Genomic DNA, 24,386 nt, shown 5'->3' with positions numbered 1-24,386 from the left:
TAAAGTGATTTTATGCGATTAGATTTTTTTATGCTAAATTCATTTAAAAATGGCCAGTGCTCTTTTAACTGTCATGTTTTTAAATCCCAAACACATTACGATAATTTCTTATGTTATTAAATATCTTATCTTCTCCTATTTTGATTAATGAAATAATTTCACCAAAATGTATTTTTGCGCATAACTTTTGCACAATTAAACTAAATTGCTTATTTTTTTAATATTTTCGTAACTGTCGGGACAAGGTATCGATGGGATCAAAATTCCCACGGGAACAGAATCAACGGGATTTAATTTTTCTGTAGTCGGGTTAGCCCGCTAATTATTATTAGAACTTTAGCATGACTTACCGTGCTGTTTTATTCAGTTTTATCACAGATTTAGCTTTTAATCTTTTTACTACATTACAGCTTACCAAATTACTATAACAAAACAATAAACATAGTAGTTTTACGTTCTTTATTTACATTACCATACAAAGAAAGTTTTAACTGTTGAAAAACAGCAGCAGAAATCGCATTAAATAGCAATGAAATGAGAGATTTCTTTGAGATAGCATCTTTAGTGCCATTACCGATGACTAACAGGTCTGTAAAACTGTTTGAATTAGTAATGGTTTGTGTTACTCAGTGATAAGTGGTACAATCATCGTAAAACGTACTCTATGGCCGAGGGTATAGACCAATTATAGTTTTATGATCCACTATACTACGCCTGTTAGTACGCCCGCAAAAAAAAAACGCTGATGTAACTTGTAATATAACCGATTTCTATTTTTTTTTATTCATCTTTACCCCCGGTTTCTGAGGTACATTTAGCGGTAGTTTATCTAATCAATAGCGTTTTTTTTTGTATAAGTTTGAACGCTATTGGATGGAGTAGTGATAGTGTGTGTAGATATATGGAGTTAGGGACTTTGTCTATTCACTATGTTAATAAAATTGTTCTTCCATTATTTAGGAACGGAGGCGATGCCATCTTAATTATCACGAAAATATGTTCTTTCCTTTTGAAAAAGTCATTCATATCTTCATAACCGCCTGTTACAAATTCATGTTAAATAATAATAACTTAATAAATACTTATTGTGATGTAGAGAAAAATAACACAGTATTTTTAAAAGCAAGGACTAAGCAGTATTCTATTAGTCTATAGTTATTTATTTTCTCGTTTCCGTGTCATAAAATAACCTTTATAGATAAATATAATGGAACGACCACAATGGATTTCCGATATTGTGGTATAGATAAAGTATAATAATATTAGTACAAGTAAACCGAGGTTTATCAATAAGGAGGTATATATTTACAAAATTTCTGTGGAGTTTTAACGCTAGACTAAAGGCTGAAGTTTATAGTCAATAATAATACGCAGTCGGCAGTGATAGCCGAGTGGTTTAAGTTAGCACCTCCCACGCCAGTGGTCGCAGGTTCGAATCCGAGGCAACACACCAATGACTTTTCGAAGTTATGTGTGTATTAGAAATAATTATCACATGCTCAAACGGTGAAGGAAAACATCGTGAGGAAACCTTGCTAGCCTAAAAATTTGTTTAATACAATTATTGAGGGCATGCAAAGTCCCCAACCCGCACTTGGCCAGCGTGGTGGACTCAAGGCCTAACCCCTCCCTCATTACGGGAGGAGACCCTTGCCCAGCAGTGGGACATTAATGGGTTATATTTACTTTTTAATAATTGTATTATAAGTATTTAAAAAAAAATCTTAACAGATGAACTGTGTTTTCTATCAATTCACTGCTAATATACTTACCAAGTATTGAATAGGAATTAGCTTTTAGGCCTAGCTTTTAGAGTTTTAGACAATACACTCATGTTTCACCGTCTAGGTATTCTGGGTCTTATGACACAGGCGAGACTATCGCTTAAAACGAGACACCTAACCTAACTTTGCTATTAAGAAAATTCCAACCAACATTGGGAAAATCCAACCACTTTACATTGCCCGGAAATCAAACCGGAGATTTCGCAATCCATTATCATAGTGGAAGAGAAATAATTGTTTCAATATCCATTTGTTATTGTAATATGTTAACAGACACCCTTCAGTTGCGAAATGGCCTTAAATCTATAGTTTTACGCGGCCAAGGAAATTGTCGCGGTCTGATTAGTTCTTACTTAATAATACGAACTGTAGACAATGTAGATGGGTTTTAAGTAACCCTTAAAATGCTAATATATATTAGAAATCATGAAAAAGATCAAGTTATGGCCAGTTTTTTTTTATTTTTTCACCGTATTTGCATTTTTATCATATTTTTAATTTTATATTAAAAGACTTGACGAATAAAGAGGGGGTTTCGTGAGGCAGGCAAAAATCAGTCATATCTTTTTGACCAACATGTTTTTATGAGAGAAAACATCAACGAGCGTGGGATAAGGACAAGACAATGAAGAATACTTAATTAACAAATGCTTCAATACAGTCATATAAATGGATGGAATTCGAACCCAATATTTAGGTGAATTTGTTTACTACTGTCGGTTGTAAATCATACAACTGTATGCTACCTATACGATGACTGATTAACTATTGTGTGAGCTAATCATGGAATAAATCTGTTAAAATTCAGGCGAGATTTTACTATTCTCCACGAAATACCTTCGAATTAATGTCAATATCAGCGTAACAGATTGTTCCTAGGTACCTGTTTCAGCCTCGACACACAGCGCTATAATTGTTTCCTAGTCTAATTATGTTGTATTAACTCCGTGACTCACTCATTGTATGATAATGTTTACTTTTACTTTCTTCGGCTATTTACTTTACGCACCTGTTTTTGTTACTTGCTGTGTTTTATTCCCTACTTTAAAAGCGAAAGTTACTATGTCTGTCTGTCTGTTACGGTTTCACGTCTAGAACACTGAACCGTTTTTAATGACATTTGGTTCAGCGATGAAGTTGTCGTCGAGAAGATTTATAGGGGGTTAGAAGATGGGATGAATGTTAGTATGGAAATTCTACCCTAAGTCGCTATACTACGCGGGCGAAGTCATAGGAAAAAATAGTACCTAAGTTTTAATGGCCTGTTGCATAGTTTTTGTTTCTAGAATAGTTTGCAACAATGTTGTAATAGTTTAGTATGGTTTCACGTTAACTATAAAAAGTTTTCAAAACATAATTGTTATGACTGCTCTTAAGCAATATAACTACATATGATAGTTATATGTTGTATCAAGATTTTCGCCTTTCTATAATAAACATAAAACTTTATGACTAAAACCTTATTAATTACTCTTTATTGAGTAATATTACATGAAAATCTGCTCAGAAATTACCGGTATGCATCGCAAACATAGATAACCATACGCAGTAAGACTTTATTCCATAATAGTTGTGATTTTAAGTCATAAATAAATGTTTTCCTGTTTGAATTATGCAATCAAATGATGCTATTACCTAGGTAAACGATGACATAAACAAATATTGAACGATGCATCAGTAGAGCCATACTTGTTGTCCTACATTTTCCGACTTGTAAATAAACTAATGTAGATAACATTAGCATGCGCAAATAATAAACATTTCCATTCGAGGGTATGCAGGTATCTGTGTAGGTATTTTTAAAAGATTTCGTGTCTAGATCAAAAGTAATAACTGCAATTACGATAACTATCTTATCATGACATCTTACAAACTGAAAAGTTTGTATCTATACGTATTTTCTTAACAACTTAACAGATAATATAACTATAGGCTCAGGTCATAAATTATACAGCCAATATATTTTTAAATATCACATAGAATCAATGACATAGTACAACTTACTGCCAGCGCCGTTTGTCGTTAAGCTTGACAGATGCGGAGTTTCCCATATCCGCCGATTCAACAGTACTGTATAACACTAAAGCCGGTGTTTAGTAAACAAATGTTCTGGCACACTACGCGTCCAGTCTGCACCACCACCACTAGCACTTTGAATGGCATCGTCGAGAGCGGTGGTGACCGTGACTTTCCCTCGCTCAGCTAAACCTTACTCAGTACTAAGTGGCGTCATTTCCTTTAATTGTCTCAAGAAAACGTACAGGTAACAAGGAAAACTTATGTTTAATTTGAAAATATTTGTAAACTTTGTTTCGGGCTACTGGATAACAGATGGCGGTAGTCGTAAAATAAAAAGTGACATACGTTCAAAAAAAAGTTTTGATCGTTTTCAAGGACTATTTAATTGACTTAATTCTATTTAGTTTAATTTACTTATCTATATTATGAAATATATTCGGTTTTATCAAGATTTGCTGTGAGGCAGAAGTGGTTCTCATTTGCGTTTAGATATTAACTTAATATTAATCGTTATTACCAATGTGATGCAGAAAATACTAATGCGGATTACCAATAATTATAACCGAGTTAAGTACACTAATGATTAAAAGTAATAAATAGAATCTAAACATACGATAAACTTGATAAAATTAGATTAACTATCTGGAGTAAGTTTAATCTGGTTTTTAAATAAAGTGACCTCTATCTGTCCGGACATTTACTAAGATCACCGAGTACTGACTGGCATTGGTAAAGTCTAGGAGAAAGTATTAAAATGCAGCTACTTTATGGATCACATGATGTTATGAATATTAACTACTTTTATCGACATTAATGAGCAATTTGAAACTATTTTGCATGATTTTGCACATTATCAAATGTTTTAATGTAAATGTGTATCTAGAAACTAAATTTTTGAACGAAATTACATGACAAATATCTAACTGAATCTGACATCAAGAAATACGTGACGTTTCCAAAAGTTAGGTTATGTTTAGCGAAACCTACGTAAACAATTCAGTATTTTGTTATTTCAGTTAAAAAAACAGCATTAAATTAAGAATTCAAAATGAAAAAAGAAGGTTGGTTAAGATTGAACGTCTAACTTTTAAAGTCTGAGACGACATTAAAATGTTTTCACAATATTTCATATTTTTACGTTTACAGAAGTACAAGAAATATTTCTAAAAATAATGAGAGAGGAGGAAGATGTTTCGGCTGGAGTTGCTGCTATTAGAACACTATTATCTGTGATAGAAAACTACAAAGGTATAATAGCAATTACTTTCAAAATTTTATAACCCATCTCATGATTTTATTTCTTACATCATGCTTTTGGTACATGTTAAATTCACTTTTTACCAAGAGAATTAAACATAAAATATACTTATACGGGGTATTTGGTCTTACTTGGTCATATTATTTAGAGTTTTTTTACTAAATCCATCTATTTTTGTATTTTTGGGATTAAAGTTTGTGTGTTTATTCCGAGTGATTTTGTTGCATGATGTAACTGTCCCATATTTAGGTATGTGTTAATATTTATATTACCAGTGGCAACAGTGAGAGAGCTGGACTTAAACCTGCAGCTGGCGGTGGATGCCATGAAACACTGTGATCAACCCGTTACTGCTATATCCTCAGGATGTGAACTGTTTATGAGGTTTATCACATTCGCCAAACTTGATGTTAAGGTGAGGACAATTAAAGAATATTTTTATATATAGGCAAACTAGGTAACTGTTGACTATGTACACTAACTTTACTTTGCGTTTATACTGTAAAACTTTATATTACAAAACTAACTGAATTTGATCTAACCTCAAGATAGTCCTTTATTTTATGCACATAGGACACGTAACACGTGCAAGTTAACATGAATAGTATCATGCTAATCACCATTAGGATAACTTATAAATATTTTCCCAGGTTATACTACAATTTCCATTAATAAAAATCTTATTAAATTCCAGTCATTTGAAGAGTGTGAACAAATAATGCTGCAGCGTGGCCATATATTCCTGAATGAACTGTTAGAGGCGAGAGGCAAGGTGGCTAAACAAGCTATGGGATTTATAAAAGACGGATGTGTAAGTATATGCAAGCATACAGTTTTGTTAGTGGCAAGCAAAAATAAGTTAACAAAAGACTTACCCTCTTATTCATAAAAATATATGAAGTTATGAAAGGCTTATAAAGTGTTTTTCATTTCTTTCACTGCTTAGCGAAATGAAACAGAGTAAACATATTTTAGTAGTTGTTTAAATAAAGTAGGTTTATAGTGTGTTTATGAATAAGAGGGTTACTATCATGTAAGACAATAGATACATGTTTATCTGTTGTAGGTACTAGCATTATCATGAAAAGTAGATCTATTAGACTTTATTACATTACTTATTTCTTCAATTATTGTATTCATAATATGGTAGATCTTTTCTACCTGTTTGATGTTGTTTCTTTTCACCATTACTAATGCTTTGCAATTGGAGATATAAGGAGTGAACAAATTGCAAACAGTTTTTTGTTAAATAACAATTTCATCAAAGTTGCATATTTCAATGTCAAAATAATAGAAGCCAATAATTGAAGTATATTGTTTTGACATTTTGTTCTTACCAATAAAGTGGAATCTGTGTTCAATTTAAATAATTATTTTCCTGTCTGTATCTCTAGTTATAACTGGTTATGATGAACTACAATCTCTGCAGAAAATAAAATAGATTCTTGATTTTACATAAACATTTCTACTTTTTTTTATAATGGAACACATATTTTAAATAATTTTTATACATACTTAATAACAAACCTGTTATACTTACAAGTGTAGGCAAAGATGTATGATATACAGCCATGTTTCTATCTCTTTATGAAATATTCAAAAAAATGCTTCCACCTAGGCTCTTGATGGAATGATGTAATTCTATAACACAAATTCTTTTATTTTCAGAAAATACTGACCCACTCAAGATCTAGGGTAGTGCTACAAGCAATGTTAGAAGCAGCAAAAGCTAACAAGAGGTTTGAAGTGTATGTCACAATGTCTTGTCCAGACAATAGTGGGTAAGCACCATTTATCTATAGTATATACAGTTTATTTATTGTTACTGAATTATAATTAAGTTATAGCATAGATAGTATGTCATAGTTTCAAAGTTGTAACCTCGAGGGCCCATGGCTAATTTGTAGTTTACACCACAGCCTATTCGTGTAGCGTATGTATCGTTTAACAGTCATATTTTTGATCTCAAGCCGCCACCGTGACGCAGTGGTTAAGGTTGGAACGCCAAGCCACTGCGTCGGGAGGGCAAGGTTTCGATTCCCGCACGTAACTATTATTTGTGCAATTTTCAAAAATGTTTTTGTTCTGGTTCAACTTCGTTGCCGTTGTGTGTTTGTAAAGGTCCCCACGACACCAGCGATTCTTAGTATAGGAATTGTACTTAAAAAAAGATGAAAGGAACACAAAAATTTTGCAACAATCACGATTTTTTCGTCGGCATTTTTGTCCTCATAACTTTATTGTATCTTTATAGTGAACTGATGCACAAACAGCTAGTGGCGGCTGGTATCGACGCGACATTGATCCTGGACGCGTCGGTCGGCTACATCATGGAGCAGGTCGACATCGTCATGATCGGAGCCGAGGGAGTCACGGAGAGCGGCGGAATTATCAACAAGGTATATACCACTGAAGATTTTATGTTTATCGGTGATAATTTTAAGGAAGAGACTCTTCTTTGATACTTTACACAGGAAATAATATGAGCGAGTGAAAAAAAACAGCAATAAAGTATAATACGTTAACAAGTATAGTCCGAAATAATATCATGGTTTGTCTAGCGAGCTGCGGAGCTAGCTGAGCTTCTTTTTTTGAGAAGACAATATACTCAATATAGACTTGTTATTTTTCTTACTAGAATGTAGTGACTACAGTCGGTTTATTATTTTGTCAGTAAACTTAACCAAATCCCAAAGGATGATTTGCTCAGCAAGATTACCTGTCTCAGATAGTCCTGGTAAACTACTACTAAGTTTTAAATTAAATTATTTTTCCAGATCGGCACATACGCATTAGGAATGGCAGCACTAGAACTAAAGAAACCAGTCTACGTACTAACAGAAAGCTTCAAATTCTCAAGAATATACCCTCTCAACCAGCAAGACTTACCGAATGAGTTCAAGTACTTATCCAGTGTACTGAAATCTGGCAAAGATCTGACGAAACAGCATCCCTTAGTAGACTACACCCCACCGGCTTATATCACCCTGTTGTTCACTGATCTAGGAATTCTAACACCTTCGGCCGTCAGTGACGAGCTTATAAAACTGTATTTGTAAATATTTTTGGATAATAAATTGTATTTATACTTTTAAATGCGTTTGACTGTTCTTTTTAATCCTAGATATTCCTTTGTGTGTTGTATAAGTAGTGCTCTGGTTGAAGCAATCCAACACTAAATTGCTAGGGTTTATCGCAACGGAAACGATACCGTTTCTGGTGGGGGGCAAAAAAATTGGAAAAGGAATGGAATTTTATTAATCCTTTTTGATATATATGCGATAGTCTATAACAGGTTGGGTTAGAACTTTTTTTAGCGACAACATTATGTTATGAGGGTAACCAAAAGAAAACACAAATATATTGAATTCAAAAAATGTCTGGCACTTTAATGTGTACGAAATATATTTACATTGTTATAACGTATAATTAATATACTAGATTATATCTATACATATCTCACTTTGTTATAATATCAATAACATAACATGCATGTACCCTAGGCAAGAGAATAAACTATAAACATTAAGCTGCGTACACAAGATAACTCACACTTAGAATAAACCGCTCAAGCAAACTGGTCGTAAGCATTTACACCGTTAACAATGCTTGTACGATTAATGCCCGGTTTCTGAGTAAATTTAACGGTAGTTTATCTATTCAATAGCGTTTTTATATGAGTTTTAACACTATTGAATAGATAAACTACCGCTAAATGTACTTCAGAAATCGGGTGTAAGTGCGGCTTATCCGTTTAACTCTTTCACTGCCTAAGTCAGTTAACACATTGACATTGAAACTACCAATTGGGTTGTTGACAGCAAAAGTGTTAAGCCCCCTTACGCACTAGTTATTAACCGCGTGAACGGCTGGCCGCGCGGTTACAGTTTAATATGCAACCGCCCGACTTAACCATGGCGGTCAAATGCGTACAATCACTAGCGGATGCATGTTAAACTGTAACCGCGCGGCTAGCCGCTCCCGCGGTTAAACGCTCGTGCTAAGGGGGCTAAGTGTGTCTACGTGTACACAAAGCTTTACAATTTGTGGAAGCATCAAACATATCACAAACATGTCCCTTAAATTGCCAAAATTTATTAATATCGTAATACTAAATATTTATCTTAAAAAATGGAAGCACAATATTCCTATTTGGGAATTACTTTCAACAGTATTTATTATTATAAAATTATTATTTTGAAGTTAACTTATTTTTATATATTTTTCTATGATAACATTGCAGTCGACTTAATAGCTCTAATTTCGTTACTTCGATAAAATACAATATATTCGAAGGTTTTTCTAGAGTACGAAATGAACAGACTATACAATTCACATAATAATATAAGTATACAATAGCCACGTAACGTTTTGGAGCTAACATGCTACCCTAAATTCAGTGGCTAGATAAAATAATTAATTATTCCAATACTCTATCAAACTGTCTTGTCAGTGAGAAGTAATACTCGTACATCAAAGTTAAGGGAATCTTTTCTAAAACCTTGCTAATAGTCTCAGAATATACAAAACAATATAACTACAGCACCTAACTTCATAATACATGCGGCTATCATTTACATTATCCAAAAGAATAACAATACATTATATAAACAAATTGTACTTGAAATAAAAATACGTACATATTCAGTTTGTACTTACATTCTAAGCTAAAGTACCATTCAAGAGAGATCAACACAATATCGTTACAGAACAACTCGTTCGCAATAAGTTTGCCGATGACATTATGACGTCACAATCTTGAACCGGTACAATGTGGACGAGTGCGGGACGCTGCAGGGTGACGGGGAGGGCGTATCATCGGCAAACCTTCTGTGAACGAGTTATAATACTTATAACAAGGTACATACCTATTACAATCGCTTTTTGTACACTAGAGGGTGCAAAAGAGTTAAATAGAAAAGTACTAAAAAAATTGAAGTTGGAAATTATCAAATTAAGATTTTGTATCAATTCACTTCAATTCATCATTTTTATTAACATTTTTCATCAGTGCAATAGCTGTTTAACCTGTTTCTATGATTTTAAATTAGTTATACCTACATCGTTTTTAGATATTTTCTCACATCTTTTGCCTCCTCCAGTTATCTCTACACTTCCAAATATTTGTTACAAACAAAAAAATTAAAATACTCATTATTTAACACAGATTAAACTATGAATACTTATGTAATACAATATCAGTTACCTATTGCGTATCTAATGGAAAATTATGTATACAAAATTAACACTAAGTATACAAATATTCGTTTTATAAACCTTTCAATACATAATCTTGGATATTTCAAACTCACCCTTAAGAAGAAAGGTAGAAAGTTATTTCATCTTTGAGTTTTATTCTTTTTTAAATTTGTAAAAATATAAACGACATTTTTTCATTTACTGCCAGTAGGCTCATAAAAAACGCGTTTATATTTTTGTACGAAATACATTGGCCAAGATAAAGCTAAATAATATTAGATTGTTGAATCTATTCGACGATGAAACATATTTTTTAACCGTTTTAAAAGTCGTTTTCCACAAAACTTAGTTCATTAGATTGTAAACGTATAAATAAAGTATACATTGCAATCAAAAGACGTATACAGGAATTCGTAACAGAATAATTCTGACAAAACTGTAGCATCGTTACACTAAAGTTGCAGTTTTCCACACAGTCGAGGGAAAATACAGGCACTTAAGTTTTGTTTTCTGTTCGTTTTGTTCACAAAAGGTCACTAAAGGTCACAAGGTTAAAGGTCATGTGTTACCTATTGTATATGTTGTCGATGATGGTGTAGATCTGGTCGAAGTGCGGTCGCTTCTCAGGTTCGTACTCCCAACAGCGCAACATTAGTGCGTAGACGTCTTCTGAGCAGCCCTCCGGTGCTGGCATCCTGTAGCCTGAAAACAAATAGGTATTATTAAATAACATCCATTAAAGCCAAAATCAATAACGGTTTCCAGCCTTATCAGGGTTAGAAATAACCGAATGTTGAGTAGTACTGTGCCTCTGAGGCGTCGTGGTTTAGGTCGCCACGCCGCTACCATTGCGTCCGGAGGTCGTGGGTTCGATTCCCACACGGAACAATTATTTGTGTGATCCACAAACATTTGTTTTCTGGTCTGGTTGTACCTTGTGTCCTTTGTTTGTATGTTTGCAAAAGTCCCCGCGACACAAGAGCAATCCATCCAAATCAAGAAGAAAAAGAAATGCCCAAATTAATTTTGCAGATTCATAAGAAATCAGACTTTTGAGAAATTCCATTGTGTGCATCTCGCGTAGATCTGTTATTTACCATGAATGTAAAAAAATACTTAGTATTTAATACGTACCGGTATCAATTTTCTCCCTGGCCCGTGAGTTGCTCATGCCGGCGTAAGGCGTGTCTCCCTTCGAGAATATCTCCCACATTAGCACGCCATAACTCCATACATCACACAGCGATGTGTATTTACCTGCAATACAATCGACAGTACAATTAATACGACAGTGAGAAAGTCTGGCACACAGCCAAGAGGTCATGCAATGTTTATCTTGCACAAGACCTGACAGGAGCATAGTTCACTTTTATTTATTCCGATAGATACATAGCTTGTAGTTAAAGTACTTCTACATATTTTGGCTTATAAACGTCTGACCAGTTTAACACGCATCTTGGATACCTACTGGTAATAAAATTGAAGAGACAATCACTATAGTCCAACAACTACCTAAGTACCTAGAGAGTCTTAGAATCCACGTTTTATCTAGGTTATTAACAATTCTGTGTATTTCCAAAATAAAGTAGCTGTATCAAACTGCCGTCAGCTTCATAAATGTACTAAATTCAGAATTTGCATACACTCTTCAGCCACGAATCTTACACACAAAGCTCTTACCAAGTAGTTAAAATTATAGTAAGGTAAACTTACCAAAATTAAGAGCTTCAGGCGCCGTCCACTTGATCGGTATCTGTTTCATGCCTCCCGACACGATATACTCCTCCTCCTCTCTCGACATGCCAAAGTCAGATATCTTGACGATATTATCGTCACCTACGAGGCAGTTCCTGGCCGCCAGGTCGCGGTGGATACAATTCTTGGACTCCAGGTAGCGCATACCACCGGCGGCGTCCCGACACATGGCCAGTAGGGAGCGAGCGCCTAAGGTAGCTGTTCGTGTTCGAAGGAATGTTAGAAGGGAACCACCTGTAAAGATAATTATTTGAATCAGTAAACCTTCGTAGGAACAGCGTTCGGGGAGATCATACAGGGCCGAGAGAATTTTGAAAGGTGGGAGAGGTGTGCAAAGTACAGAAGGCTAAAAAAGAGATGCATGTAAGACGTAATAATAAAATCAAGAAGTAATTGTTTCTCAGAGCATATTTGTCGACATAGTTAGAAAAGTGATCTAAAGCAGATCAACTAAAAAAAATAACAAAAAGATAATATTTCATATCAAAAAAAATGCGTAAACTACAAAGGGACATAAAGCAGTAAATTTTCTTTCACACACATTAAATATGATCTCAATAAAGTTAACATTTCCTGTGTAACCTAAATATTGAAACAATAACAATAAAATACGTCTAGACATTTCACAACACCGTGTTTTGTAATTCAAATTACAAGTGAACTATATTTAAAACGTCTTCACTTGAAATCGAAACACCCACTCGACTTATAAACATGGACTGACACATCGTGGAACACAAATATTCTCGCAATATGCAATTTTATAAATACTTTATTTTGGTGCAAATGACACAACTACTCACAAGTCACAACCCAATTCATTTGAATGCAATACAAATATTTTGGAAAAGTAAAAATATGTGTGTGTCTGTAGAATTATTAGTGCACAGTTTTCTAGAAGTTGACATTGTACATTTCATGCTTATGTATTCCTGTTTAATAAATAACCAAGCCTATACAAAATTACATGGTTCATTTGATTTCCAAGCTTTGATATAACCATTAGGATTTGTTTTAAAAGAAAACACGCAACGATTTTTCCGATGACCGTTTTTTCAACATAAGATATGTTTGATAGTAACCAGAAGGCATTTTCCATATCATTCAGGCTGACATTTTTTCTATAAATAACACTTTTAGGATAAGAATTGGGTCATGACGATCGGAGGATATATATCTGTCAACATAAACTCTACGTCGGCATTTCCCAGTGACGTAGACGGACAATAATCATAAAAATAACGAAAGTTATGATAGATCCAGCAAAAATCTCGTCGAAAATTCTAAGCCACTTTTCTAAAGCTGCTCTATTTCATCATAACTAACAAAAAATATAACCGTCTCTTATTTCTCCGGCTATACTTAAATGTCTTATTTTACCTCTTTTGTCCGTTTAATTCAGCTATGCAGCTCCATTCAAATTTTCAGAAGTCTAGCTTTTCAAATAACGATCGAAAGCAGGGAGAGATGTTCAAACCTTACCCTATGTCCAATATCTAGCTTTAATAACCGAACCTAGACCTAGCCAAGCTAAATTCTACTGGATTTCACGGACATAAAGAAAAGACGTATTTACCAACTTTATTTTGAGTTACAATCGTAGGTGCCCCTAATTTCCTCCACCACGTTGACTTTAACGCATTTCACGAGAAAATACAGACATAATTGTTTACAGTGCACGTCGAGACTATTTTCAGTAGCATTTCAAATAAACAGACGTTTATGTACTGATCTACTCTGCCAAGCCGACACATAAATTGCACATCGTTTAAATGTTAATCACCCCGGCGAATATTGTGTAGAGAATACAAAGAAACTACGGAACAACGGCGGGACTTTACTAGGCTAACTCATTTTGATACTTAAATTATCAACAAATTCGAAACGAACTCAAAAGAAATGAAAAAGGTATTCGTTACATGGCACCCTTTTCTACTATCGCATAAAATATTAGATTGCGAGAGTCTGCAACGTTTTGAGGTACAGCGACTAATTAACAGTTTACAAGTATCTAAAGTAATTAGGTAACAGTTTTTACAGAGAGTTAGTGTAATGTCAAGATATTCTAGGCCCTAAAAACTAGAAATTCTTGGTACTTTCTCCGGGGTCAGCATTGCCTAAGTCCAAAAAACACAGCAAAAGCTACACTTAAAACAAAAGTTAGGTGGTTACTCACCAGGCACAAGTTCCATGACAATCATGATCGGCTGCTTCTGCACGGCGATGCCGATAAGCCGCACTATGTTTGGATGTTGGTACTGCTTGAGAATACGCCCTTCTTGCAGGAACGTCCTCTTCTGTTCGTCTGGTAGAGCCACGCGGCATGTCTTCACTGCTACTTCTTGTCCTGTGCTCTTCAGGCGAGCTTTGTATACGTCGCCGAAGTTACCCTGATAAAAAAAATACATTAAGATTTGATATATCAAGAGGCAAAAACTAAATCATCGCTAAAACTGCTTGAATAATGGATAGCGTACAGGAAAAATGCGGCATTTAATTTACTTTGGTATTCATTTTCTCATTGCTTTCTGTACCCGTGGCCGTTTTTAACAAAATAGTGTTTATAAAAACAAATAAAACTGTCTCTTGAGAAATCTCACTTATTCTTTCGAATACGTATAGGAGTAAACCCGAAATCACAATATGATAGACCCTAACAACTACGATATTTTAAGCGTAAAAAGAAACAGCAGCAGTTTCACGAATTGAAAAATGTGGCTTCATAACCTTCACCTTCCATCGTCCACATAATAATGGTTCATTAAATAACTTACCCGTCCAATCTTATCGAGCAGCTGTACATCATCGTTGTTCAGTTCCCAGTTCTCCCTCGGCACAGCTCGTCTCAGCAGCGCTCCTGAGCGAGCAGTCACCGGCACTCCGCTGGTGCGTTGCCACGCGATCAGCTCAGCCACTGACGGGAATGCTGCTCCTTCGAAACGATAGTGACCCTGGAAGAAAAAGATGTATAAATATCTGTTTGTTTTTGCAAACAAGCCATGAGTAAGATGCATGGTAATTTTTTGTATCAATAGGGTATCTCGCTACACAGTCTTGTATTTGACATAGCGGTAGACAGACTAGACAATCAAGAATAAAGGACGGTTAAATTGCCCAACGAGATGCAGAATTTTTTGCAGCGAGTTTGTTGTTGTTTAATAAACCTCAGTAGGTATTTTCAACAATAACTGTATGACGTTTGTGATTTCAATATCAACCACAAAACTCATATTCTTACTGTAGGTAATAACTGTGTATGGAAAACGATGCCATGCCTGTGGTAACCACTAATAAGATTAACATTTAATTATAACTATTCAGGAAAACATCGGGAAACCGTGATGAAACCTAGCATACCTAAAGATTTGTTTAATACATTTATCGAGGGCATGCAAAGTCCCCAACCCGCACTTGGTTTTTCGTTTGGCAAAAGACCCTTGCCCAGCAGTGGGATAGCAATAGGTTAAAAAAAACTATTCTTATTGTAGGAGTAAAGAATACAAGACAGCTGTCTGACATGGAGCATGAGGAAAATTATATGTAGATACGAAACAAGGAATTTACGGAAAGGGAAAATATTTAACTAATCGAAAACCTTCAATAGATACATTTACGGGGGAATTACATTCTGGTTGGACTTCCAAAATGAAGAAGTTACAAATTCCCATGAATTGCACAAACACTTCAATATTTCAAAGAATTATTTTTTGCTGCCTTTTAAGAACTCGTAAAACTTATGTACGTAAATCGTGACCTAGGTTATAAAGTTCGCAGAAATTGAAAGATTTGTTCATTAATTTCAAGCGAATGGAGGCAGATTGTACATGAGTCATATATTGACGTAAATTATAATGGATAAAATAGCATTAATTCTTCACAGATATTTGCTAATTAGTTATAAAATTAGTACCTAGGTAGGTACTAACTAAAAGCACAAACAATACCTACATCGTAATAAGCTAATTCACATTATCCTCAAATTCATTACCTTTTCCCACTTTTTAATTATCATGAGACAGCCGCAACATTATAGAACAATCGATAGTTTAAGAGCGCAGATTTGAAAAAGTCTGAATTTTATTCATATAAAATAATTAAAGACACTAATGATAAAATACGTACCTCTGGCGTAGTCTGAACAATGAAGTGTTTATGCTGTCCCCAACATACAGACAGTACTAGTTGCCTGGCGTGATTCCTCGTCGTCTCCCGCACCAGATAGTCACCATCAGCTCTCAGTAGCCTCACCACCTCCTCGCGAGGAAGTACTCCATGGAACCACTCCTGCTCCACCAGCGATCGCTCCGTCTCGCTCACATTCACCTGGATACACGCAATAAAATGAGATAAGGATTACAATTGGGGCCATGTGCAAAAGTGCATGTGATTTGACGTCAAACGAATTGGAGAAAATACCATTGTTTTTTTAGTTTTACATATAATCGTAATAAATGTGCTGTGTTTAAATCAACATGGCAATGCAACTTGAATTCAATTAACACACGATGTTCATCAATAACTCCTCAATAACTCAAGATCAATATCAGTGTAATTAAACGCACGCATCAACACACAAAAAACGTAAACACGCGCAACGCACATGCAAACAACGTATTAATTACATAATGTAGAAGTAAAGCACACGACAAACGGTAACAAGCTGTAACATACGTTGTCTTGTTCAAGTTCTAACTCAAGTTGTAGTTGGAGCTGCTTCAGGCGTTTCTTACGCCGCGGCACCACCACGGGCGGCGGCAGCTCGCTGTGAGTTATGTACAACGACCACGGATCCATTACTCAACGCGATCAACACTATTCACCTCACAACACCTACTACTTTATTATCTCTTCTATTTCACCACACGCGGCGAGCCTCACAGAAAACAGGATGAACTTGACGTAAACCTCGCGACCGATGCGTACACAGACTACGCGAAACCGACACATTTCTGGAACGTCGCAAGCGGCTTCACCTTGATTTTGAAACTGAGTTTTAAGTAGACCCGATGCTATTTTCATTTTATTCGAAAGCTTGTTCCCGACAGAAGTTCGTGCGGTGCACGGTGACGCCGAGTCTCCTAAATATAGCACTGACACAATTTGACTGACGCTCGATTCGGAGCGAATAATAAATCGTGGCGTTTCCAGTGGGAGACAAGCCTCATGCAACACGTAATTCCATGCCATGCGTGGGTGAGGGAAGTTCGGTTAGTGGCACTCACCACACTGTTAGAACAACTATTGGCTACAATGCGATTGCGTCGCCTCTTCTTGAAGAGAGTTTTGTCATGGACGCGGCAATGCACATAGATATCCACGCGGTCACGGAAGCGTCGGCGCAGCACTCTGTACCGCTTGGAGCGGTGAGTGGCAGTTACCGAGTCAGCGGGGCCTTCGCTACTGCTCCTGTATGTCTTGGGCGGGAGCGCGGGGCTCGACGGCGCGGATTTACGGCGGAAAGGTCGCGTGAATAGTTTGAAGAACGGTCGCGGTGGTATTATAGAGTGAAGGTGCAACCGTAACGCGTCCGCTGATGCTTTTGAACCAATCGAACTGCGATCCTGATGACCGAAATCTGAGTTAGGGAAAATCCTCCATAGAAAGAATGTAGCACAACACAAATCGTGGTTTTATGATCTTTGCACACCTTAGCTTACATCGGATAATAATTGGTAATTATAAATTGGCTACAGCTAAATCGACCTCGATATGCACAAGGTGACTTTAGCGTCCAGTAGGTGAATCTGTATGATCTTAAAATTCCTGCATTGTTGTGACTATAACTGCCACTCAACATGAAACACAAAACACTAAGTTAGTCATTCGTACCTGATGGTCGGGCGAGCTTCCATCGAGGCTGTCGACTCCGACGGTCTCGGCGGACAGGTCGGGACAGCCGCTCGGCGCCTCCTCGCAGCCCAGCTCGGCCAGAGCGGAGCGGATCATCTCCGCTTGTTTAGCACATTTCCGCTCCGATACACGAAGTTCTAGTAACTTGATTGGCTCTGATGTCGTTACAGGAAGCGGTGGAGGTGAATGCCTTAGATAGAAAAATAAATTAAAACTATTAAATATTGCAGACAGTTACAACTGTAGATAAATATTACCTCACTCTGAGGTACAGACAACATTCCGATGTTAAGCTCCCCATGGACCTACTATTCTTAACAGGTACACGTCCACGTTAGTTAAGAAAACAGCACTACTGTAAAAGGCACTCGAGCCTGTGATAGCTATCCCACAGCCCAAAGAAATAGTGAGTGCAAAACTATCACGTGAATGGAGACTACTTAAGGCTGCTTAAATCTCTTCAAGATGATCAACTCACCTATCAATACCATTGACTCCATTCGTGAGCCCAGTATTGTTGTTCTTACACACTCCATTGCCCATGATCTCAGGGCCTTGTAAAGCCGTCTGCTTCTCCCTATTATCCTGCAAGGTTTGCTCCAGCTCTGTCAACTTCTCTTTCAGCCATTCCACGGTGAGGTTGTCGACTGTCAACTGGTTTGGTTGAAGCTTACCACTTGTATCTTCGACTAGGCTTTCGTCGAAGTTAAACGAGACGGGCGTTGCTGGCGGTGACCTAGAAAAGAAGTTATTATCTTAATTATTGGTGAATAGAAAGATAACAGAATATTTCCATAGTAAGCAGGAAAAAAATGTTTTTTTATTTTTTGTTTCACTTTATTAGGGAAAACAAACAATTGTACAATGCCTCTCACATCTAGGCTTTTTAACATTAAAGTATTTAAAGGTACAATCAACAACGTTTCCACATATTACTACTAAACTGTTTATTTACTAGATTTTGGATCTTAGCAACTATCATTCTAAATGTTAAAATCTGAATATCATCAAATGTTATCAGGCTAGAAAAATTTGGAATTTCTAAAAATTGTTATCATTACACCAGCAATTCCACGTGATTTCGCTTAGTCATAACATGCTAGTTATATCTTTGTTTGAAAGCACCGGCCTGTTTAAAGATAGAGGCCAATACTCTGCAAAGAAAAACAAATAACAAAGACCATCTAAAATAAACCGTACAATAGAAATAAATACATTTGTTGAAGACCTATTTTCTGATCATTGTAATCATTACAGAGTATAAAGCTAAGTCGCTTCCCGCGTCTGTCCCTGTGTCTGTATGTATGTATACTTAGATCTTCAAAACTACGCAACGGATTTTGATACGGTTTTTTATAAGTAGGGTGATTAAGAAAGGAAGGTTTATGTGTAAAAGATGTAAAAGTTTATTAGTAAATTAACTGTTTTAACCGGGTGAAGTCGGGGAAGGCTTTAAGCTTTATATAATCATCAGCTTCTTATAATAACAACTATGTATGTACTTAATATAATTATCTAACTGTAGTATTTATACAATTATCTAAAAGAGAAGTATACGTGCTCTTCGATATAATCTAGAACTTTCTAAATATTTTTAAGTGCATCAAAACAAACGATGACACATAGTGAGTCAGGCCACTTAACACAAACCTTTTAAGCAATTAAATAATCATTATACAGACTGGTGGTTAATCAGAGTAGTAGATCATTTCCTGTTATTATTTGTTACATCCCCAATAAAAAAATACGATATGTAGTTGCTATATAAAAAGCTTATGATTAAATTAAGCTATTACAATTATAGAAAACCGCTCTTGAGCAATGGTTAATTTTAAAAGTTTTTTGACTAAAATATACCTATTTATGTAGGTATTCTCACACAGAAAAACACTAATTTCCAATCAGATTATTTGAAGGCAGGTTTTATGTAGAAACAGTACAGGGCATCCTGATTTAATAAAATCTGACACACTTTAATATCCAAACTTAGATAAGCGCCTAGGAGATTTTCAGCCTTACTTAAGTAAGCAGGTTATTCTTGATATGTAACCTCAAAATTTTTGAAAGTAAATACGACTAACTGATTCATAGTTCACCTTCGATTACTCATCGCTCAGTGTCAAGTATTTTAAACAATCAATTTCTTAGTCATCAACTTCTACTTTACACTCTACTACTGAGTTTACAAGTCAGTACCTATTAAGTAGGAACTTTATTTTCTAATATTGTCATGTAGGTACTACCACAATATTATAAACAAATAAACCAGAGCACTCTACGGCAACTTTAAGCCTACGGCAGCTTATTACAAACGTGCTTACATTAAATTAGGTGGTTTACATATATCATAGAAAATATGCTCTAATCTAGAAGTATTTACAGCCCAGGTATTATTCAACCAGAATTTGTTTTACATTTGAAACCTTATTTTTAGATAGATCACACAAAATAAAAGCTACTACGTCTCATAGACGCACGCGGAGTTTTAAACTTTTTATTCACATCAATTGACTATCACGAAACGTCGTAATCGTTTTATTGGCTCAATCATCACAATATTGCCATACCTTACTTCCTTGCTAAGTTACCGCCAATTATACCTAATAGTCATCTCTTAATATTAACATAAAACTGGTAGAAACGACCTCACAGGTGGTCGAAATTATACCTATACCTAAACTATCGTTTTTTTCCACCTTTGAACAGTTTTGCCTTGTTCTATCATTTTATTTCAATAATTTTTAATTTTATACAAAACCTAGCGGACCCCACAGACGTTGTCCTGTCTAATAAATTAAAAATTAATTAAAAAAACATTGTCCAGCGGACAAAATTGTGAATCTAAACCATTCTCAGATCCCCTTGAACACACACAAAAAAATCATCAAAATCGGTCCAGTCGTTAAACAAAAGTTCAGTGACATACACACTTACAGAAGAATTATATATATATATAATTCTTCTTATTTGAAGTTTGAAGAAAATTTCTTATTAAAGATATTAAAATACTATTTAATTTGAAAAGGAAGGAAAGTATCTCTTTGTTATAATTGAATTGATTGAGGGTAAACCCAACGAATATATTAATTACCGTGTTAATGGTTTTGTTAATGGTTTACCTAAACTGTAGCAGCTGACAGTTAAAAGTTTTCATAACATGAAAAATGGGCACCTAAGAAAGTCTAAATAACTGCTGATCTTACGACTATACGGTCTGGAAATCTGACCTGCGGCAACTTTTAGGAGCAGGGAGTTTAAATGTAGATACTACATTTTACGTCTAGTATTGCGAGTATAAGACTACAGGCAGTTCTTTCGAGTATCGAGAGTTTGACATTTAAAATGTTCTGCAAAATAATTTCTACGACGCCCGTTAGAGGCGCTGAACCGATGGTCATAAAAAAAATCTCGACAGCTAGCCGGTTGTCGGTAGTTAATAGTAGTTGGTAGCAAATCGCGGTACTGGTTGGAAATATACAGAGTCACCATATAATAAGTACATAACCTAGTTTTTTATGCAGAAATAGTAACATAATACCGCACATGTATAGCACACATGTGAAATCGAAAGTTTTCGGTGTCATTTTACTTTCTACATAGCATTCCTAAAAGGTATTTTTAATAAGTAATGATATTGCAGAATACACGGCACGGTGATTGAAATTACGAAACGTGTGTTGCGAGACTAATATAGAAGACATTCATATGTGAAAATGTGTTATTTACATGTTAGTATTTAGAAACTGTGTTTCGTCATTTGGGAATTAGTTTATAGATGATTTTACTTTTAGCTGAATGACTCTCGCAAAGTCTGTTAAAAGATATTTTTATATGACAAGAGACAAGTTACAATTTTCAATTCTGGACTTTGAGAAGTAATCAGGTAGACATAGATTGAAAGATTTAAAAAATCAACATCTTAAGCGCAGAACAAATAAAAGTACCGAAAATACGATAAAAAAGGGTCTACGGATTAATTAATTGTTATCATTAGAACTTGGCCTCCAATGAAAAAAAAAATGCCAAAAACAATTTACGTAGGTTTATTCTAAATTATTTTTTGACTATCCTGAGATGGGTGTTTAGATTTACTATATTATTATCGATAATAATATTTTTACTCGACCACCTGTGAAAAGGTTGTTAAGCTTGCAAATCCAGTTATAGAACAACTTTCTAATTAGTGTTCTAAACTAATCTATAGACTAAGATACGTTGCGTATTTTAATAAAGATATTAAAACTAAGACTGTCTCCTAAATTATTATTCGAAAAAAGGTCCCTAGTGTATAATGATTTATTAAATAGAAAATTGCGGATAAGCAAAACAATTTTGTTTCAATAACGTAACGTAATATATTCCGGCGGTTATAAATTCTTAGAAATCTTTTTTTGCTGATTTAGGTTCATAGAATAGGTAGGTAGGTTGGTTAGTATAATAACGTGAATATTAAGGAGTTTGCGTCTTATTTATGTATATATATCGTTGTTTCGTATGAGTAAATAATATCGTTTCCCCTAATAAGTTGATTAGTAAAGTACTACAATCCTTGAACATTCTTTCTCACAATCGCCATTTCAAAAAAAAATGTAATATACAACCGGCTAGCTAAAGAAAAAAATCGGATGACAATCGGTTGAGCACCTCGAGCGGGCGTTGTAGAAACTATTTTTGCAGTACATTATCAATGTCAAACTCTCGATACTCGAAAATACTGACTGTACAGGATCGCGCTACTGTTTCCAGATTATTATTGTTTGTATACTAACTTGTACTTTTCAATGAACTCTTTGTATTCGTCCTGCGGCCTCAGGTTCTGGATGGTGGTCTCGATTTTGGTCTGGATCTCACGGAACTTGTCTGTGCTGTAGTCAGACCTCTGCACCACCTCCAACAACACACCTTTCCTGTGAAATAATAACAATTATTTAATAAAATAGCTTCAAGAGCTAGAAATAACTGATGTTGATAAACTTATTAAATCGCTATAAGTACTTAGATCACTTATAGTATAAGCAATTATAGAAGTCGAAAGGTACAAGTAGGTTTAAGTAATTAAGTATTTCGATATCAGTTCTCAATGATGATGACTCCATAACTTATAACCTGATAACACTCACTCATTAATTGATAAAGCCTAAAACGATGGCCACTTATTTTGCTACTTCTACTTAGATGACGACCAATTATATCATTGGTTACTAAAAATTAGTCATGAACCCTTAGTTTTAAAGTTACACTAATGAAAACAACCTATCTTCTAACATGGGTTTTCAATTGAATTGAAAACCTGCGCATATAGATTTTTTACACAGAGACTTAAAAATGACACGATGAGAATTAAGCAAGGAAAGTTTGTAGAGATCGTAGCAAGTGGTGTTCTCCGTTCTCTGCTTACCCCTACGAATAAAAGGCGTGAATTTATGTGTGTATATATTATGTATGAAACTTAAAAATCTTCGTTTCTAGGTGCCTTTTTCATGTGCAGTCACTAACTGATAAAAACTCCAATGCATCTAGGCGTAAAAGCGCAATATTCAACAGCACATAATTGCAGGCAGTCTTGCACCGCTCTTCTGATTATAGCTATGTTTTCCTTCAGATGTAACGATCTAGATATAGATCACATAACGGTATGATATAACAGTACATTGTGAAAGATAATATCTTATAATATAGCACACAATATACTCGTAAATGTTGTGTATTGTTTGCAGCTACACCACTTTTCGTTAAAATTATGCTACTGTTAGTATTTACTCGTCTATCTAGTGATATAAGGTAATTACATAATATATTTCCCTGTTTAGAATAGGCTTATGTCCCTGAACAGGTCCAGCGCCAAAACTAATATAAAATCATGGGACGAAGAGGTTTACCCCAGAATCAACTTTTTCGGTTTTCTTATATTTTGTTGAAAAGCCTTATCATAGAGAAAAAGTTAAGCAGCTTTTTTATCTGTCTTTACACTTACACGACCAATTTGCTCGTGATAATCTCGTTTAAAATATCTTTGTCGTTTCTCTAGTGCGTCATCAAAGTATTATACATTATATTTTACGAGTAATAAATCGATATCGTCCATTCATTGTTTTTTATCGAAGTAATTAGTACAAAAATAGAATCAGCTGATCTCATATCTTACTAAACATTTAATTGGAGTCAATCGATCAGTCTCACTGTATAATTAAGTTATTTTTATAATATGTAACTGTACCTAATTGTAGAAATTACAGAAAAGAAACGGTACACTTAAAATGCACGTGTAGGTTTTTAAGATTATGCAAGATTGCCGTAGTCACTCGCGAATCTCAAGTTAATAAATATCAATTTAGCGGTTGTAAACTTTGTAGCATTAGGTTCATGTAACGATGGTCACTTATTTTACTACTTTTATTAGACGACGACCAACTATATCATTGGTTACAAAAAATTAGTCATAAACCCTTATGTTTGAAGGTATAACACTGGAAACATTCAACAACTTAGTAGAGAGCCTTGTATACGAGGTTCGCCGCCTA

At 35.1% G+C, this 24,386-nt stretch overlaps 3 protein-coding genes across 5 annotated transcripts in view; 1 reads left to right on the top strand and 2 right to left on the bottom strand.

Annotated features, from left to right (window-relative positions):
* The window catches only part of Men (NADP-dependent malic enzyme), a 48,077-nt gene extending 44,129 nt beyond the window's left edge, over positions 1–3,948 (bottom strand). The window contains exon 1 of the mRNA XM_076120249.1: positions 3,789–3,948. Coding sequence (XP_075976364.1) covers positions 3,789–3,835 — 47 coding nt within the window. The 5' untranslated portion in view covers positions 3,836–3,948. The remainder of the gene's footprint in view (positions 1–3,788) is intronic.
* A 761-nt stretch (positions 3,949–4,709) lies between these two features.
* Positions 4,710–8,157, top strand: eIF2Balpha (eukaryotic translation initiation factor 2B subunit alpha). The gene is made up of 7 exons (XM_076119830.1): positions 4,710–4,864; positions 4,950–5,051; positions 5,337–5,476; positions 5,756–5,872; positions 6,730–6,842; positions 7,316–7,460; positions 7,839–8,157. Exons 1-7 carry the CDS (start codon positions 4,852–4,854, stop codon positions 8,118–8,120), a joined length of 912 nt encoding a protein of 303 aa, XP_075975945.1. The 5' UTR covers positions 4,710–4,851; the 3' UTR covers positions 8,121–8,157.
* A 265-nt stretch (positions 8,158–8,422) lies between these two features.
* Positions 8,423–24,386, bottom strand: part of FER (tyrosine-protein kinase Fer) — a 61,429-nt gene continuing 45,465 nt past the window's right edge. The window contains exons 5-15 of one of the 3 annotated variants that reach the window (XM_076120222.1): positions 22,635–22,772; positions 18,344–18,601; positions 17,845–18,055; positions 17,394–17,576; positions 16,138–16,338; positions 14,790–14,966; positions 14,192–14,405; positions 11,974–12,249; positions 11,395–11,517; positions 10,830–10,962; positions 8,423–9,891 (exon numbers count right to left, since the gene is read on the bottom strand). In XM_076120222.1, the coding sequence (XP_075976337.1) occupies positions 9,804–9,891; positions 10,830–10,962; positions 11,395–11,517; positions 11,974–12,249; positions 14,192–14,405; positions 14,790–14,966; positions 16,138–16,338; positions 17,394–17,576; positions 17,845–18,055; positions 18,344–18,601; positions 22,635–22,772 (2,002 nt within the window). In that variant the 3' untranslated portion in view covers positions 8,423–9,803. Of the gene's footprint in view, positions 9,892–10,829; positions 10,963–11,394; positions 11,518–11,973; positions 12,250–14,191; positions 14,406–14,789; positions 14,967–16,137; positions 16,339–16,686; positions 17,119–17,393; positions 17,577–17,844; positions 18,056–18,343; positions 18,602–22,634; positions 22,773–24,386 lie in introns of those variants that run through there. The other 2 variants (XM_076120223.1, XM_076120224.1) reach the window with 2 other exon arrangements.

Source organism: Anticarsia gemmatalis, chromosome 11, assembly GCF_050436995.1.
Source record: "Anticarsia gemmatalis isolate Benzon Research Colony breed Stoneville strain chromosome 11, ilAntGemm2 primary, whole genome shotgun sequence".
NCBI lineage: Eukaryota > Metazoa > Arthropoda > Insecta > Lepidoptera > Erebidae > Anticarsia > Anticarsia gemmatalis.
The sequence above is the reverse complement of the archived record's forward strand: the minus strand, read 5'-3'. Positions and strand labels throughout refer to the sequence as shown.